Genomic DNA, 15,933 nt, shown 5'->3' on the forward strand with positions numbered 1-15,933 from the left:
AATTTGAAAGCATAGTGCTTGTCGATGGATTGAGACACGTTAGAAACAAAAACCTTCGCTTGAGTTGTTGTGCACGCTCTGCTGCAGGCAATAATGGCTTGGGTGGTGCACGCAAATCACATAGTGGGCCCTCCTCTACTCCACATAAGGGTTCTTTGGTTAGGACTGTTGATTCTTGGACCTCCTCTCCAGCAAGGGAAATTGCAATATCATTTGCAAATTAGGAAAGCCACGCCGGTAGTTGATTTGTCGTAATTAGTACAAGTCGACAAATATTTTTGTTGCAGAGCCATTTAGCTTACGAGAGCACCAAGAACATCTCAATCTGTTATTTTACAAAGTGGACGAAAAGACATTTTAGAAATGGATAGCCGTTTGACATGGAGTCTGCAGGGCAATTAAACCGAATGAAGTAGATCCGAACCGGGATGATTCCAGGATTGCGTGGACTTGTTTCTGAATATATGTCCGAACCTAATAATAACCATTGCTGAGGCTTTACAGTTTCTAAAGATTGATACGGGGAGGGTTACAGGGAGCGCCAAAAAGACAGCTAAACATGAATTACGGTCTTTGGCGAGCGGATACAAGACGGACCAGCGGCTCTCTCAGCGCGAGAAGATTGGCATGCTGAAGATTGATACGGGGAGGATTACAGGGAGCGCCAAAAAAGACAGCTAAACATGAATTACGGTCTTTGGTGAGCGGATACAAGATGGACAGCGGCTCTCTCAGCGCGAGAGGATTGGCATGCTTATCGACGTGAAGGGCCGCCTTGTAAAACAGTTTAAGAGCTATGAAGTCCTGATGCTGTCGATTGGAAGCACATGAAAGGTTGGTTTGTAGAATTGCTAGCAAATGCAAATTGACTTAACGTAGTTGCAGAGATCCTTCGCTTTTTGTTGTATGTACAAGGGAATCCATTCATTATTCGTTGCTCCATTCTGAATAAGACAGCAAAATCCTACATGTGTGTAGTCATCTTGATCCTGACCCGCTGTTGATGTGGCCGGTCGCACGACTAATCACAAAAGCCTTCGGGAATGCTTCAAACAGTGGATTGAACGCTTGTTTGCGCAAGTCAAAGATGGCGCAGAGTGGGCACCCACAGGTCCATGGGGACAGTTCGTATCTTATCACGGGGAAAGATTACAAAGTGCAAAAGCGCGAAGGCAGCCAAATGACGCTGGAAAGCAAGCAACTATATAGAAGCGGACCCAAGCCAAGAAACCAGTGTAAGGAGGCAGAGAGCTACAAAGATAGCTAAGGAGGTAAGCCTAGATAGAAAAATGCAAGGTAAAGGCGCGCAAGAAGGGCAACAGTGGATCAATAAGCCTTCCACTTTCCGTTGAACAATTGGCACAACATCGAAAGATTACGGTACCTCCTCAACGAATGCCATTGGAAGGATGAAGAAGGAACTAAGGACCAGTGAAGCCACCGACAAAGCTATGCTAAGAAACGGAAAAAATACCTTCATTGTTCACTTCCTGGACTACGTCAGGGTGATCAGAGACGGTTTATGCCAAAGCAAAAGGATCGAAGAAAATGTGGACGACTGACGAGAAATGACGAGTAACAAGCTGTCATTAAATCACGAAACGAGTAACCAGCATCGTTATTTCCAGATTCAGCATCGTCGTTGTTTTCTAAAACCGTGTCCATCATCTTCGTAGTCTAGCGTTTTCGATAAGATTTCGGAATTGTCTGGAGGCAGGAAGACACGTACGTTGATAAAAGCTACAATCGAGGGCTTCAATGACGCAATAGTGCAGCATCCTTTTCTTTTTCTTTATTAAATGCCCAAATAGACGACAAGCACGTGTTTGCAAGCGGATATTTAGAATTCAATGAGGAGCCACAAGAAGCCTCTACATAAATTGATCCCTGTGATCGTTTCAGAACAAAAACTAAACAACTGAAAGCCTAGCACGATCGTTGGGAGTTACAACATGGCATTTCTTTAGTTACCTCGCTTGTCTTACCTCGCATTCATGTTACAAGGCTACAGACAAACGTCCATACACAATTTTATTGAGTTTCTAGAAGGTTAAAAATATCGAAGGGCAAGCTTAGTCATGATGTAAGCCACCACTTGAAGAGAAATTTTAGTACACATTAGTTGACAGGAATGCATACAATTCTAGGAACTTTTTTTCTAATAAATTTAGTGTCTGCACGGGACTAGGAAAAACAATCGCAATGTTAGTTGCTATCCTGCAGAGACATCATAAACTGGCCTCAAAAAAGAAACGTGTTCTGATAATATGTCCTATGTCAGTGCTTCAAAACTGGGAGCAAGATTTTCAAGCGAGGGGAACTTTTAACTAATAGAGCAATCCTTCGACTAATAGAACAATCCTTTGACTAATACAACAATTCTTCAAGTGTCAAGAAACCCGAAATGAAGTCCTTCCAAAATGAGATCGACTGGTTGTTGCGGGATTTTTCTGCATGCAACTCATTTAGTATGGAGGCACTGATACCGCATGCGCGTTTTTTATGTTTAGCAAATTTTTGATGTACCAAAACAACAGTACAAAGGAAGGAACACGAAAATGAGTTCTCTAAAACACCGTAAGTGCAGCAATAACGAGCATAAGCGCTCTTTATTTCAAAATCATCCTAAAGCTCTCACATTCTTGTAAATCCAAGTTCTAGACGTGTCCACATGTGGTTTGCTGGAAGGCAGGAGCACTGACTATATGGTATGGCAGCGACAAAGCTTGCACATAAACAATGTCATTACTTAGTTCACGAAGATGTGCAACAGAGAAGGGGCAAAGTGCAGGTAGACTGCAAAGGCAAAACGAATGCACCATCTGTGCCAGATTTGACTCTTCTCCGTTGTGATGCTACGGATGCTGTCCTCGACATGGGATACCCGCAGATCCCATACCTGAGCTTGGTGCCCAAGCTTTACCAGTAAGGCTCTGCTGCAGAGCCATATGGGGACGTAATGAATGACTAGGTTGCTCGCATTCTCCCATATGCCCAACCTTGTAATCTTCCATCCATCCATGTATGTGCAAACTTAAACACAGAAAGCGTACACAACACAATAGCTGACCTCTATAAAATAGGAGTCCCCAAAGCCTTGATAACCAACTGGCCCGAAAGCAATCGCTAATACAATCTCGATTCCTCGAACAAGAGACCCGGCCCTTGACAATCAAGCTGGCGGAGGTCGAGAAAGAGTACGAATTCACAAGGAACTCTAAACCTATTACTATATAGGAAAGCACACTATAACTAGTAAAGTTTGCATGATTTGCTACTTAGAAATAGCAAAATTTGGCTCTCTAACTAGCTAATTCATTTTCCTACGTACCATAAGGCTTCTATATAGAAACTTGTTTGTCTAACTAGCAAAATCCATGGTTTTTCTACATAGTAATTGTTGCGAATCTAGGAAATTCTAAGTTTTCCTATATAACAATCCCCTTCCAAGTTTTTAGATCTAGGAAATTCTTCTTTTTGCTATATAGTGGTCAAGTTTCAAACTTTTGCACCTAGAAAATTATGTTTTTCGCTATATAGTAAATTTTCTTTTGGAAGAGGGTCTAAGAAAATTTCTTTTTGCTATATAGTAGTCCTTTTGCAATCTTTTGCATCTAGGAGATTATTTTTTTTCTATATAGTAATTTTATGACTTTAGCAAATACATCCTTTTGCTATGTAGTCCAAAATTTTTAATCTTGGAAATCGCATGTATATTAGCCAATGTTCCACTCATATCTACTAAATTCTTGTTTTTGCTTTATATCAATCTTGTAATATATTGTGAATCACATTATCTATATGGTCTTTGTTCTCAATCTAAAAATTTTGGATTCAATGTAAGAAATTTCAAAAAGCGTTCAAGAGCTCTCTATCTAGGAATTTTGGGTTTATTTTTGGAGGTTTTTAACATGCTATTGGCATCATGGAAATTACCTCAATGCTAATGGAACATCCTATAATATTTTAAAATGGTTGCTTCATTTGTCAAAACTATCATTTTTGTAAAGCAATGTGTTTAATAGGGTGGTTGCAAGCCAAGGGTGTCCACTTTTGGTTCAGTGCCCGAACTTGGGGGGGGGGGGGAACAGGCCTTTTTGCACACAAATTTGGAAATCTAACCTACTTCTCTAGGGATTTAGTCAATACATCACACATGGTTTTTTGCACACAATGGTATGGTCTGATCGAAAATTGGAGATTCACAATGATAATTTTATTGTGGCGCAGTGCAGGTTCGTAGGGGCCGTCACACTTTGTCACAAACAAACACCATCATATTAATTTCTTAATATCTCACTCATTATGCATCAGATGATAGTGAAACTTAATATGTATTCTCCTCACATAGTGTGAAACTTAAATTGATTTATTGATAATTATTTGAATGCATTATATAATTATTATTAATTACTTATAAAATTTAAAGACCTAAAAAAGGCACATTTTGGTGCACATTGTATTTTTTGAGTATTGTCAAAAAATTGGTCAAATCCAATTTGGTAGAGGGTTAGTACACACATAAGGATATGTGGCGCAAGCATCAAATCCCAAATCCAACGGTTAGATTTTGTGAGCTGTCAGATTTACTTTTACTTTTACTTGTTAGAGGAGTAGTAAAGAAAATAAGAATTAATCTTGGTAATTTGTGCACATAAGTAAACATGCCAAAAATCACATATTTTGTAGTCCTCCACGTGATGAATAAGAGGACAAAATTTTGGTCAAATTTGAGTGAGGAAAGCATCAATTATGGCCTCCCTAGGTGAAATCCCCATGTTTTGGAAATAAAGTGGCACCCTAGCCAAATACCAAGGCTAGATAGGCTTGGTATTAGGCTTGGAAGGGTAGGTTTGTGGCATCACCAAGCCTAGTGGTAGTAGCCATTAGGGCGTGGGCATCTTGCTCATGTGGATTGAACAACTCATTAATTTTGCCTCATCACCATGCCATGTGAGCCATCTTGACCATGTTTGACTTGCCACCTCACCCTGTGCCACCTCCCACTCACCCCCACTCATGGTGCCACATCAACCACATCTGCCACCTCATGAAGCCACATCAGAGACACCCTAGGTGCCACATCATCACTCAAGTGCCACCTCATACCACCACCTCATCATTGCCAACTCATCACCACTACCTCATGCTGCCACATCACCTTGCCACCTCACTTATCACTGCCACCTCATGCTGTCACATGAGGCTAGAGCATGAGACATCATCATCCCCATTGATGCCACATCATTAGCATGCTTGGTGTCACATTAGCCACGAGTTGCCACCATAATTAAAACGAAATAATAGCATTAGGATACGATATATGGTATATTGTTATGGCAAAACAAAAGTGAAATTATACATAAGAATATGTAACCACATTAGGTGATGCAAACATTATTGAACCAAATCATATTAACATTGGATTCCATAGTATATAATTTGATGTAAATTCAAGGGAACTACAAAAATTATTCTAAAACAGAATGCCTTCAAATAAGAGGAGCCACTCATTCTATTCAAATCTCTACATCCACTCAATTTAATTAAATTGAATCCAATCAAAGCAAGGACATTGATATGTGACCTTATCCAATGGTTACCAAAATTGACAAGGGTCTTAAGGCAAGTGGGTTCCATGATCTTACCAAGTATGAAGTGCATCCGACATCATATGTCCGGTCGAGAAGGTCAAATGCCCCAAATTCCATGTGCATGGTATGCACGTGAAGGAGAAATACGAATTGGCCTATGACATTGATATGTGAACTTGTCCGATTGGTACCAAACTTGACAAGGGTCTTAAGGCAAGTGGTGTCCATGATCTTGACAAGTATGAAGTTCATCCAAAATCGTATGTCTGGTCGGGAAGGTCAAATGCCCAAATTTCCATGTGCATGGTACGTACGTGAAGGAAAAATACGGATCGGCCTAAGACATTGGTATGTGAACTTATTTGATGGGTACCAAAAATGACAGGGGTCTTAAGGCAAGTGGTTTCCACGATCTTTCCAAGTATGAAGTTCATCCGGCACCGTATGTCTAGTCGGGAAGGTCAAATGCCCCAAATTCCATGTTCATAGTATACATCGTATGTCCGATTGGGAAGGTCAAATGCCCCAAATTCCATGTGCATGGTACATACCTGAAGGAAAAATATGGATCGGCCTAGGGTATTGATATGTGAACTTGTCTGATTTGTACCAAACTTGACAAGGGTCTTAAGTTAAGTGGTTTCCATGATCTTGACAAGTATGAAGTGCATCCAATGCCGTATGTCCGGTTGAGAAGGTCAAATGCCCAAATTTCCATGTGCATCGTATGTACGTGAAGGAAAAATGTGGATCGGCCAAGGACATTGGTATGTGAACTTGTCGAATGGGTACCAAACATGACTGGGGTCTTAAGGCAAGTGGTTTCCATGATCCTTCCAAGTATGAAGTGCATCCGACACTGTATGTCTGGTGGAGAAGGTCAAATGTCCAAATTCCATTTGCATGGTACGTATGTGAAGGAAAATTATGGATGGGCCAAGGACATTGGTATGTGAACTTTTCCAATGGGTACCAAAATTGACAGGGGTCTTAAGGCAAGTGGTTTCGATGATCTTGCAAAGTATGAAGTTCATCTGATAGTGTATGTCCGATCGGTAAAGTCAAATGCCCAAATTTCTATGTGCATGGTACGTACGTGTAGGAAAAATATGGATCGGCCAAGGATATTGGTATGTGAACTTGTCCGATGGGTACCAAAAATGATAGGGGTCTTAAGGCAATCGGTTTCCTTGATATTTTCAAGTATGAAGTTCATCCAAAATCGTATGTCTAGTCAGTAAGGTCAAATGTCCCAAATTTCATGCACATAGTACATACGTGGAGGAAAAATACGGATTGGCCTATGACATTGATATGTGAACTTGTCCGATGGGTACAAAACTTGACTATGTGCATGGTATGCACATGAAGGAAAAATATACGTAAGTCAAGGACATTCATATGTGACTTTATCCCCGATTTGTACCAAACTTGACAAGGGTCTTAAGGCAAGTGTTTTCGATGATCTTGACAAGTATGAAGTTCATCAGACTTTGTTTGTCTGGTCGGGAAGGTCACATCCGATTTGTACCAAACTTGACAAGGGTCTTAAGGCAAGTGTTTTCGATGATCTTGACAAGTATGAAGTTCATCAGACATTGTATGTTTGGTCGGGAAGTTCATATAACTAATTGCATTGACATGTAGCATGTTGTGCAATTAGTTATATGTTTTGATACCATTCCTAGTACTATTGGCCACACGAAGATGCAAGGGGTAAATCCATCATCATTTTGGATGTAAGAGAGATTTGGAAGCCACCCATGCCATAGCTAGCATGTTATTTGTCCATTTGGGCCATAGTAGGAACCATTTTGCATGTAAGCATGAATATTTTAGCTAGCTACCACCGAAGGTTTTAAGAAAAGGGTTGGAGCAAATAAAGGAGTATCCATTTTTAAAGGAAAAACATAGTTTGGGTATAACAAAACAATCATTCTAGACTATACCTTACAAAGATAGAAGATCTCAAACATTTACACCTTTATGAGAGGGAGAGAGCGAGAGGAGGGGCGGGGGTCAAGAGGGGTGGAGATAAGGTTGATGGATAATCCATGCAAGCAACTAGAAAGGATGCAAATGGTCTTGGGTTGTCGGTTAGTCATGAAAGGAAATGGTTATCGCTGATGTCTTTGGTCTTTGCTCTCCCCTGCAACTTCCTACTCTTCACTCGATCCTCCCTACGTATACCTTCCCCTTGCTCCCTGATCTGGTGCACTCTCCTGCAACCCTCATGTCCTTCGATTCCTGTAAGCTCCAGCCTCAAACTAACTAAAGACGTGGAGAAGATACGAGTTCAGCCATTGTTGTTGCTTCTGCCATGGCTCGTACCAAGCAGTCCGCTCGTAAATCTACAGGAGGAAAGCTCGGGGGGGTCACTCATAATATGTAACCCTATCACGTGAGTTCAACAGAAGGATATTTTCTATTTCTAAAATTTACAGAAATAAATATACATAAGGGACTATTTAAAATAGTTTTGGAAAAAATTTACAGATTTGTATAGAAAAGGGGTACATTTTAGTAATGAAAAATTTACAGATAAGGGATTTTAGAAATAGGCCTTGAACACACGTGATATAGAGGGTTTATACATAGTGACCCCCCCGAGGAGGAAAGGCTCCCCGTAAGCAACTCGCCACCAAGGTATCCTCCTTCCTTCCCCTCTTTGAAAATCCTCGCAAACCGCCCCTCCACGCTTCCTTTCCTGCAAAAATCTGAAGCATCACAGAGGTTTCCTTTGTAGTTCGATCTTCACCACTTGTTGCGAAGCTTTTCAAGCTCGTAGGCAGGGAATTGCTCCTTCGATTCCAGAGGCTCCCTACTGAAGCACAGCCTGTCACCACATGTCCACCCAAGCCTCAAGACTCCTTCTCCTCTCCAAGGTCCCATTATCCCAAAGCTCCCCGCTCTCCCATAGTAGAGACACCCTCAGCCAACCAAGATCCCTCCACATTCTCTCCCCCATGAGCTCGCGGAGATCACCCTCGCTATCTCCTCGCTGCCTCGGAGCACACCTCCTCCTGTGTGTGAGCCCACGATTGCTTAGTAGCGACCTCTCAAACCAAGAGGCTCTCCAAAGCAATGGTCCCCTTGACGGACCTCTCCCCTCCAGTAGCGATGCGTGCTCCACCTACTCTCCAAGCTTCTTCTCCCATGAACATTCCCCTCCGTCGCGTACTTCCTAGCCAAAGGCCTCTCCGCCTTTGTATATTCTTGACCTCCCTTTCTCTATGCAATCCTGGCCACCTCCAGCCATGTTCAAGCTCTCGCCCCCCTCCTTCTCTCCGTGCACCGGCCCCCTGGTCCTATTGCCCTCGCCATCCTTCCACCATGCACCCTCCTCTTTCTGCCCCCCCTGCTCCAGAATAAACGACCCTCCCGTGCTGCAGTAGCGTCACCACGTATATGTAGGAGACGCAGCAGAATAGAAAGAAAGCCACTGACGTAAGACGTAGAATATCCTCATTCTATTGATTAGTGGTATATCCTCATTCTTTTGTGCTTGTATTGCAGGGTATATCCTCATTCTATTGATTAGTGGTTGCGCTACGAGGACCACTCTATCTCGTTTGATCTACTAATCCTCCAGGTTGGACAAATGCTTTATCTCCTTACTTGCATTGCAATGTAGATTTAATTTATTTCTTGATTATCTTGTAAAGATTTAATTTGTTTCTTGATTATCTCTAAAATAAATATGTATAGATCTTGTATTTTTTTGTTACCTTCTTGAAGAAAGAAAAAAATTAGGGAGTATGAGTTGGTTCTTATATTATGCTATGATGTACTATTCTTAAGTTCTTCGCATTATGCTATGATTATGTTATAATTGTGTTCTTATATTACGCTTATATACTTGTGTTATATTATGCCATGCTATGTTACTTATCTATAAGTTTTTGCTATGTAGGACAAATGCAAGTGGGGTTTAGGATTTTCTTTATGCTTGTATTATGTCTTACATATTGTATCATGTCTAAACACATTATCTATGTGTTAGCTGTGTTTCTTCCTCTAATGGTGTTTCATCCGTATGTTAGCCCTATGTATGTTAGCTAAGTTATATATCTTGGTCTCTACTCTATCTAAGTTAGCTCCATCATATACCTTGTGCCACATAAGCAAGAGTTGTCGGTTGTTAATAGGTTATAGATGCTTGCATGGCTCATGCACTTCTACTCTATGCTTCAATGCTTACATATCCATGCTCTATTCTTCAATGTCATGCACTTTATATGTCATGGTGTTTCATCCTCTAATGGTGTTACATCCTTTGATTGAGTTTCAGATGGCAAGTTCCTCAAGCAATTTGAGAAGGTGTACTTGCAACTATAGGTGTGCCCATACCCCTCAAGGGTGGCAGCTTATTAGTAGAAGCACCTACTATGAGCATTGCAACCATGACTTATCTGGAAATGTGCATCCGATTCAGCAAAGAGAAGTTCAAATTGAGAGTGAAGAGCGGATGCCATCTCATGTAGAACAAGTAAGGGAGATGAATACGTCTTCTAGGGTGATGGAACGAAGAAGGGTTTTTTGTAGTTGTCTCGCATATTGTCAGGGTGGACGACATGTGGCTCCGTCAACTTATGTTTTACACCAACAATTGAGGCATAGATACGAAGGCTTGGGTACGCACTTGGGGTTCCTCGAACAAGGTGATACAAATGAAAATGTATCACAAGATCTTCATGATGAGACTAATGAAAATGAATTGCATGACCTCAATGATGAGCCGATTGACCCCCCTATAGTCTTTGCTAGTGTTGATGAATTGCAAGGACCCTCGCTATGCAATCAAATACTAGAGAAGATAATTGAGTTCCAAGCTTTATGGGATGAGCATCAAATACCAATCAAGGCCCAAGATAAAATGCTTGAGCTCTTGTTTGGAGACATGGGTGGAAGAAGAGTAGGTAGAAGTGGAAAATGCAAGAAACCAAGCTTGAGTAAACTCTTGGTACAACTACCAAAATCATGGGATGGCACCCTTGATGGAATAAGAGTTCCTGCTTGTTGGGAGCAACTAAACTCTATGTTCAATGGACTTGGTACGATTCAATCTCAATGCTACAGACTATGTATCGGTCCAGATGATAATCGACATGATATTGAGCTTCTTCAACCTAGTGAAGAGGATGTGTATGCTGGAAATGCAATACTATGTTCTTGTCACGAGAATGCAAGGAAGAGAATCTTTAAACGTGATTGTTCTACATGTTGTGAGAAGTGTAAAAAATGTAATAAGCCAAGGAAGGATTTGCTAGCATTTGACTACTTGCCTATCGGTAAGCAACTAGAGCTCCTAGTCAAGAGTAAAACAAATTGTCATGATTTACTAAATATGTGGCATAGAAAGGAAAGGTGGTTGGGAGAGGAAATAAATGCACAACCAGATAGTATATGTGAATTTTGGGACAGATCAAAATGTCGTGAGGTGCAAGACTTTTGGAATCCGAATGCTGAATATGAGCTTCCAATGGTTTGTGGAAACCCCAAATGCAACAAAGTGTATACCACATATCCAACATCATGTTTCTCAGAGGTTTTAAAAAGAGGATGGAATGAAGGGACACAAGAGTACGAGCTTGTATGTAAGCAGTGCCGCTTTTCCAACAAGTGCAAAAAGAAATCATGCAAGGTATACATTTCTTTATAAAACGAATATAACTTCTTCTCTTTGGTTTATAACTGTGCTCTCTTTGTCATATCTATTAAAAGATATTATATTAACAAGTATTTTAATCACAGGGTGATCCTCGAAACTTTGCACTTCTTCTCCATTGGGATGGTTTTCAAGCTTCTCGAACCACCCAAAAGGATTGTGGTGCTGTTGAAATTATGGTTTTAAATGGTGGAAAGAGCTCCATAATTGGAGTTCTACCAGTATTGTTTATACCATTTAGTTGCAAGAAAATAATTTGAAACTCAAGTGATACCTTTAGCACATTCTTGCGGCCTCTTATTGATGAACTAGAACAACTTTTCATCAAGGGGATTGATGTGTTTTACAACCATCCCGTGGAACAAATATTTGATGTTTCCTTTGGTAAGACTAAACTATGCAATCTTCGTGCAATGTTGATGATGGTCGCTGGAGATCATCCAGCCCAGTGCAAGATAGGTTTATTCAAAGATGGTGGACAATCATTTTGTCGAAGGGATAAAGCTCAAGCCACTCTAGATGTTACTAATCCTTCATTTCAAGGGAGATATGTGTATGATGGTAACAGGTTTCAAGCTAGGTACCCACCTCCCAAACGCTCTTTGACTGAAATGGTCGAGGCCTTGTCACAATCAAGAAAAGCCTTCACACAAGTAGAATGAGAAGGAATACTAAAGACTGCTGGATTATCTGGAGAGTCCATACTATGGAGGTTATATGATCTCTATGGTTTTAATTTATCATTGGACTTAGTATATGATGCAATGCATGTTTTTTCCTTGAATGTTTTTAGCAAATATATCACTTCACTCATGAGAGCATCAACCAATGAGACCAAAAGAGCGATAGACTCTTGTGTTGAGGTAGTAAGTAAGATTGCGCCTTCATCTATTCGGTATGGGCGATGGCCACATGTTCCAAGTAAGCATCATGAAAGCTTTAAGGCTGAGGAGAACCAAAAGTTTATGCAATGGTGCCTACCATATATCTTAAACAAAATAGAAGGTATTCCGAAGCACTTACATGACTTGGGTATTTTGTTGATTGATATTGCACATAGTTTCTATAATTATAGCCGTGACAATGGTTGGTCAAAGGAAACTATGAAAACAGTACGTGCTTTACTCCTTGCTTGGAGAGTAAAAAAAGAAGAGTCATTGGGAGCAAATTCTTCACCATTAGAGCATGTTGCAGGTTCGTATACCATCTTACTAGATGTAAACTTGTTGAATATTTGATGACTAGTGTTCCTTTTGTATCTTTGGTGTAGTCTAACCAAATTCTCTTATGTTTACAGGCAATGCGGAAATATTAGATGATGTTTATAGACATGGGATGCATGATGTATTTTGGTGCTATCTATTTGAACGCCTGGTTTCATCTTATGTGGGTCAATACCAATAATCGAAATAATGAAGTAACATATGCTCACTTCTATATGAGAACCCATTTTACTAAGGTTTTTAGTACCATGCAAGAAGAAATGGATGGTCTCATGCCACATGAAAGGTTGTTAATGGAGGTACATGGATCTATTTATCTCCCTGATGGTTATGAAACAACCAATCAAGAAAGTCCATCATGTCATTCAATACATGAGTTTGGACTTTTAGAGGTTTCTTCAATCATGAAAGCTAAGGATTTTTGGAGAGTTCTTGTCATGCATAATGGCAATCTTCCTTGCTGCAAAATGATGAAACTAAAAGGCATTCCAATAACAAGGAAGAGAAGAGTACATCGATTGCTCTCTCAAGAAGAACAAAAGTATCTTGAACAACTTTGGTGTACTGAAGTGGGTTTTCTTCAAGGACGTCATGTCACAATATAGCAAAAGGTCTTTTATAATGGTGATATTTATAAGGTTGGAGATGATGTAGTGGTAAGAGTGGATGGAAACGATGCAACGGAAAGTGTAGGTCATTGGAAGGCACACATTAGGGAGTTCTTCTCTATACAATGGGATGGAGAGTATATGGTTTTTTTTAGTGCAGAGTACTATAAGCAATGCATTACAATGATAAATGACAAGGAGCATTTGTTGATAGACCCAGTAACAGGAATGAGTGTATTAGAAGCTCAACGTCTTCCATACTATTGGGATTGTATAAGATCCATAAGTTCTTTATTGCATAAGTTTATGCCTTTGCCTATTAGTAGTAAACTTATTGCATATGAAACAAAAGACTTGGCTCAAAGAACGCGGCTATTGAAAATAGGTGAAGTTGGTTGTGTGCCTCCTTGGTTGGAACATGATGATGTTGTGCTAGCACGCATTGATGTTAGTGATTTGAATAGTCAATTCCTACATGCTGTGATAAGAGCAGTTGATTATGAAAGGAAGCAAATCATGCTAGCATGGCTGAAACAAGATCACACGCATGAGAACACATGGAAGGTTGATAACGAAGAGAGCTTTTGGAGGGACTGGAACTGTTGCATCATAATAGTACCAGGATGGGCGGTTATCAGTAAGAGGAGAGTAGTGTCATCTAATGGTGAATCTTCTTATTTACCTATGGTTTGGATATCATAATAATACCATGATATCATTGGGTATGCATGATGCATTTTCATGCAAGCGAGAACAAGTAAGAATAATTATTCTTTTTTGTTTATTACTTATAATGCTCTTTTCTTAAATAGAAGAAATATTCTTATTGTAAAAACCTATTTTTTTAAATTTTTTTGCTAAGCCTTATGGTTTTATTGAATTGTTGTTCAGGCTAGAGTTTATTATGTCTTCTCCCGATGTACCGAATTTGGAATCCTTATTGGAAACTATCTCTCAACTACAAAAGACAGTAGAGCAGCTAAAGGGAAATAATACTAGCTCTTCAAAAAGATTGCATGTGGTAAGCTCCATGAGTAAAGAGATGTCCAAAATGCCTCAACGATGCACAATGCAAACAAATAGTGGTGATGTATCTTTGCTAGAGATTCCTACTTATGATCAAATTTTTTGACCCCCAAAGTTGGCAGATCGTGAGTGTGGCATGCTCTATGGAAGGGATTTTTAACTACGCCATTGCAGGGATAACCAAAATGTGACTTACTGTAAAAACCATCGTACAGTGCAGTTGTGGGTCAAAAATAATGAGATTATTATGGATTTACGGCACAATAAAGATGAACAACAAAAAATCAAGGATTTTATTCAAGATAACTATGATCAAATTTTGCCACTTAAGTTTCCCGGAGCTACATACTTTTGGAAGCAAGAAGATGTTTATATGTACTATGTTCGAACAATGCAAGCAAGCCGAAAGTACAAAAAAAGAAAAAGGATCACCTCTTCTGTGGGCTCTTCAGTGGGATCTTCTATGGTAATATCTTTCTTCATAATGCAAATTGTCTATTATGTTCTTCTTTTATATTTAAATAAATTCACTATATTATAATTATTGTAGGAAACAATTGGTGCATTATTTGAGAAAGAAGAACAAGTTTTGCAGGGATATGTAAGTTTGATGATTTATTTTCAAATTTGTATTTCCCTTTTATACGTTTAAGTCATTATACATGTGTTAATTCTTGAGCATTTTATTATAATGATGATAGGAGGAAGAACAACTTATAGTAGCTGCATCTATAGAGGATCATGCTCCATGTCAATATGACTTGGAACACGGTAGTGAAATGTTGGTTCAGGTTTGTATCACATATTTCATATACATTGTAATTTATACTTATTTTCTTGTGAATTTGTTTATAAGAATTATGTAAACTTTGTTAGGTAGGAGAAGGTGTTTATTGCCCAGAAATGCCACAAGAGTTAGCAACGACTGAAGATCATCATTTTTCAGCATCTAAATCTTTCATGGAGTTATTGCAAGAGACAGAACAGGTTGGAAAATTGATTATCGTTGCCATTTTATATTATATCAGTTGAGTTTAATATGGATATCTAATTAGTTTTTTTAATGATTTAGGTTGAGGATTTGAATCAAACTTGCATTCATGAGACTTCGTTAAATCCTGAGGATATGTCAATTGCAAGAAAGAGCAAGCGCACACCAAAGGTATACATTATACCTCTTTATAACGGGTTTAATGTTAATTCTTATGCATCGTTTTTTTTCGTTTGTCTCACATGGGAATCTAGAACTTAATATTTATGCTTCTTTAAAGTGGAGTGAGAAGATGAAAAAAAACATGCAAAAAATGAAGGCAAGTAAAGCTGCTAAAAAGCAACAAAGACTGAAGGTATTTATTATTTTAGTTTTTCTACTTTAAATCATATATCTTACATGTAAAATCATGCATACATATTTGGTAGTTGGTTTCCATTTTACGTTATATAAAAGATTACTCTTTACTACTTGTTTTCCTTTCATAGGAGCTTAATGCCATCCATGTCGAGAAGGACCTCAATTTTTGTGTTGATATGTCTTCTCAAGTAAGCTCTTTTTTTAAATATGATGCATTCTTCTTTTTATAAATTAGTAAACAAGGATTATAATATATTTTTATTGCTTCTTTCAGGTTGATGAATTTTGTGAAGAGGATCAAGAGACAATTCTCTTGAAGTTTTTAGAGATACATACTATTAATGAAATGTATGCGTCTCTAAAGACTAACTACAACATTATCAAAAGAGACCCTACTTTCCATGGACACAAAACTGAGCATAGCTTGCCTTCAATGAGGAAAGCTATAGTGGATTGGCTAGTT

The 15,933-nt window shown here is 39.2% G+C and overlaps 2 protein-coding genes across 2 annotated transcripts in view; one reads left to right on the top strand and one right to left on the bottom strand.

The window, feature by feature from the left end:
- Positions 1–2,948, bottom strand: part of LOC147902606 (uncharacterized) — a 62,776-nt gene extending 59,828 nt beyond the window's left edge. The window contains exons 1-2 of the mRNA XM_087373899.1: positions 2,885–2,948; positions 1,657–1,740 (exon numbers count right to left, since the gene is read on the bottom strand). Coding sequence (XP_087230025.1) covers positions 1,657–1,740; positions 2,885–2,948 — 148 coding nt within the window. The remainder of the gene's footprint in view (positions 1–1,656; positions 1,741–2,884) is intronic.
- Positions 2,949–12,159: 9,211 nt separating this feature from the next.
- On the top strand, positions 12,160–15,529 carry LOC147902607 (uncharacterized). Its single transcript, XM_087373900.1, has 7 exons — positions 12,160–12,183; positions 13,091–13,780; positions 14,340–14,585; positions 14,670–14,720; positions 14,821–14,910; positions 15,192–15,281; positions 15,391–15,529. The coding sequence occupies exons 1-7, from the start codon at positions 12,160–12,162 to the stop codon at positions 15,493–15,495; spliced, it is 1,296 nt and encodes a 431-aa protein (XP_087230026.1). The 3' UTR covers positions 15,496–15,529.
- Positions 15,530–15,933: the final 404 nt, after the last annotated feature.

The sequence above is a fragment of the Dipteris shenzhenensis genome, chromosome 4 (genome assembly GCF_047967505.1).
Source record: "Dipteris shenzhenensis isolate YYH24624 ecotype China chromosome 4, Dip_SZ_1.0, whole genome shotgun sequence".
NCBI classification, from domain to species: domain Eukaryota; kingdom Viridiplantae; phylum Streptophyta; class Polypodiopsida; order Gleicheniales; family Dipteridaceae; genus Dipteris; species Dipteris shenzhenensis.

Excerpts from the sequence above, each read along its gene's own strand:
- LOC147902607 (XM_087373900.1), top strand. The coding sequence starts at position 12,160 with ATGGGCGATGGCCACATGTTCCAA. Across the intron at positions 14,721-14,820 it reads AACAAGTTTTGCAGGGATAT|GAGGAAGAACAACTTATAGT; the intron begins GTAAGTTTGATG and ends TAATGATGATAG. Across the intron at positions 14,911-15,191 it reads GTAGTGAAATGTTGGTTCAG|GTTGAGGATTTGAATCAAAC; the intron begins GTTTGTATCACA and ends TTAATGATTTAG.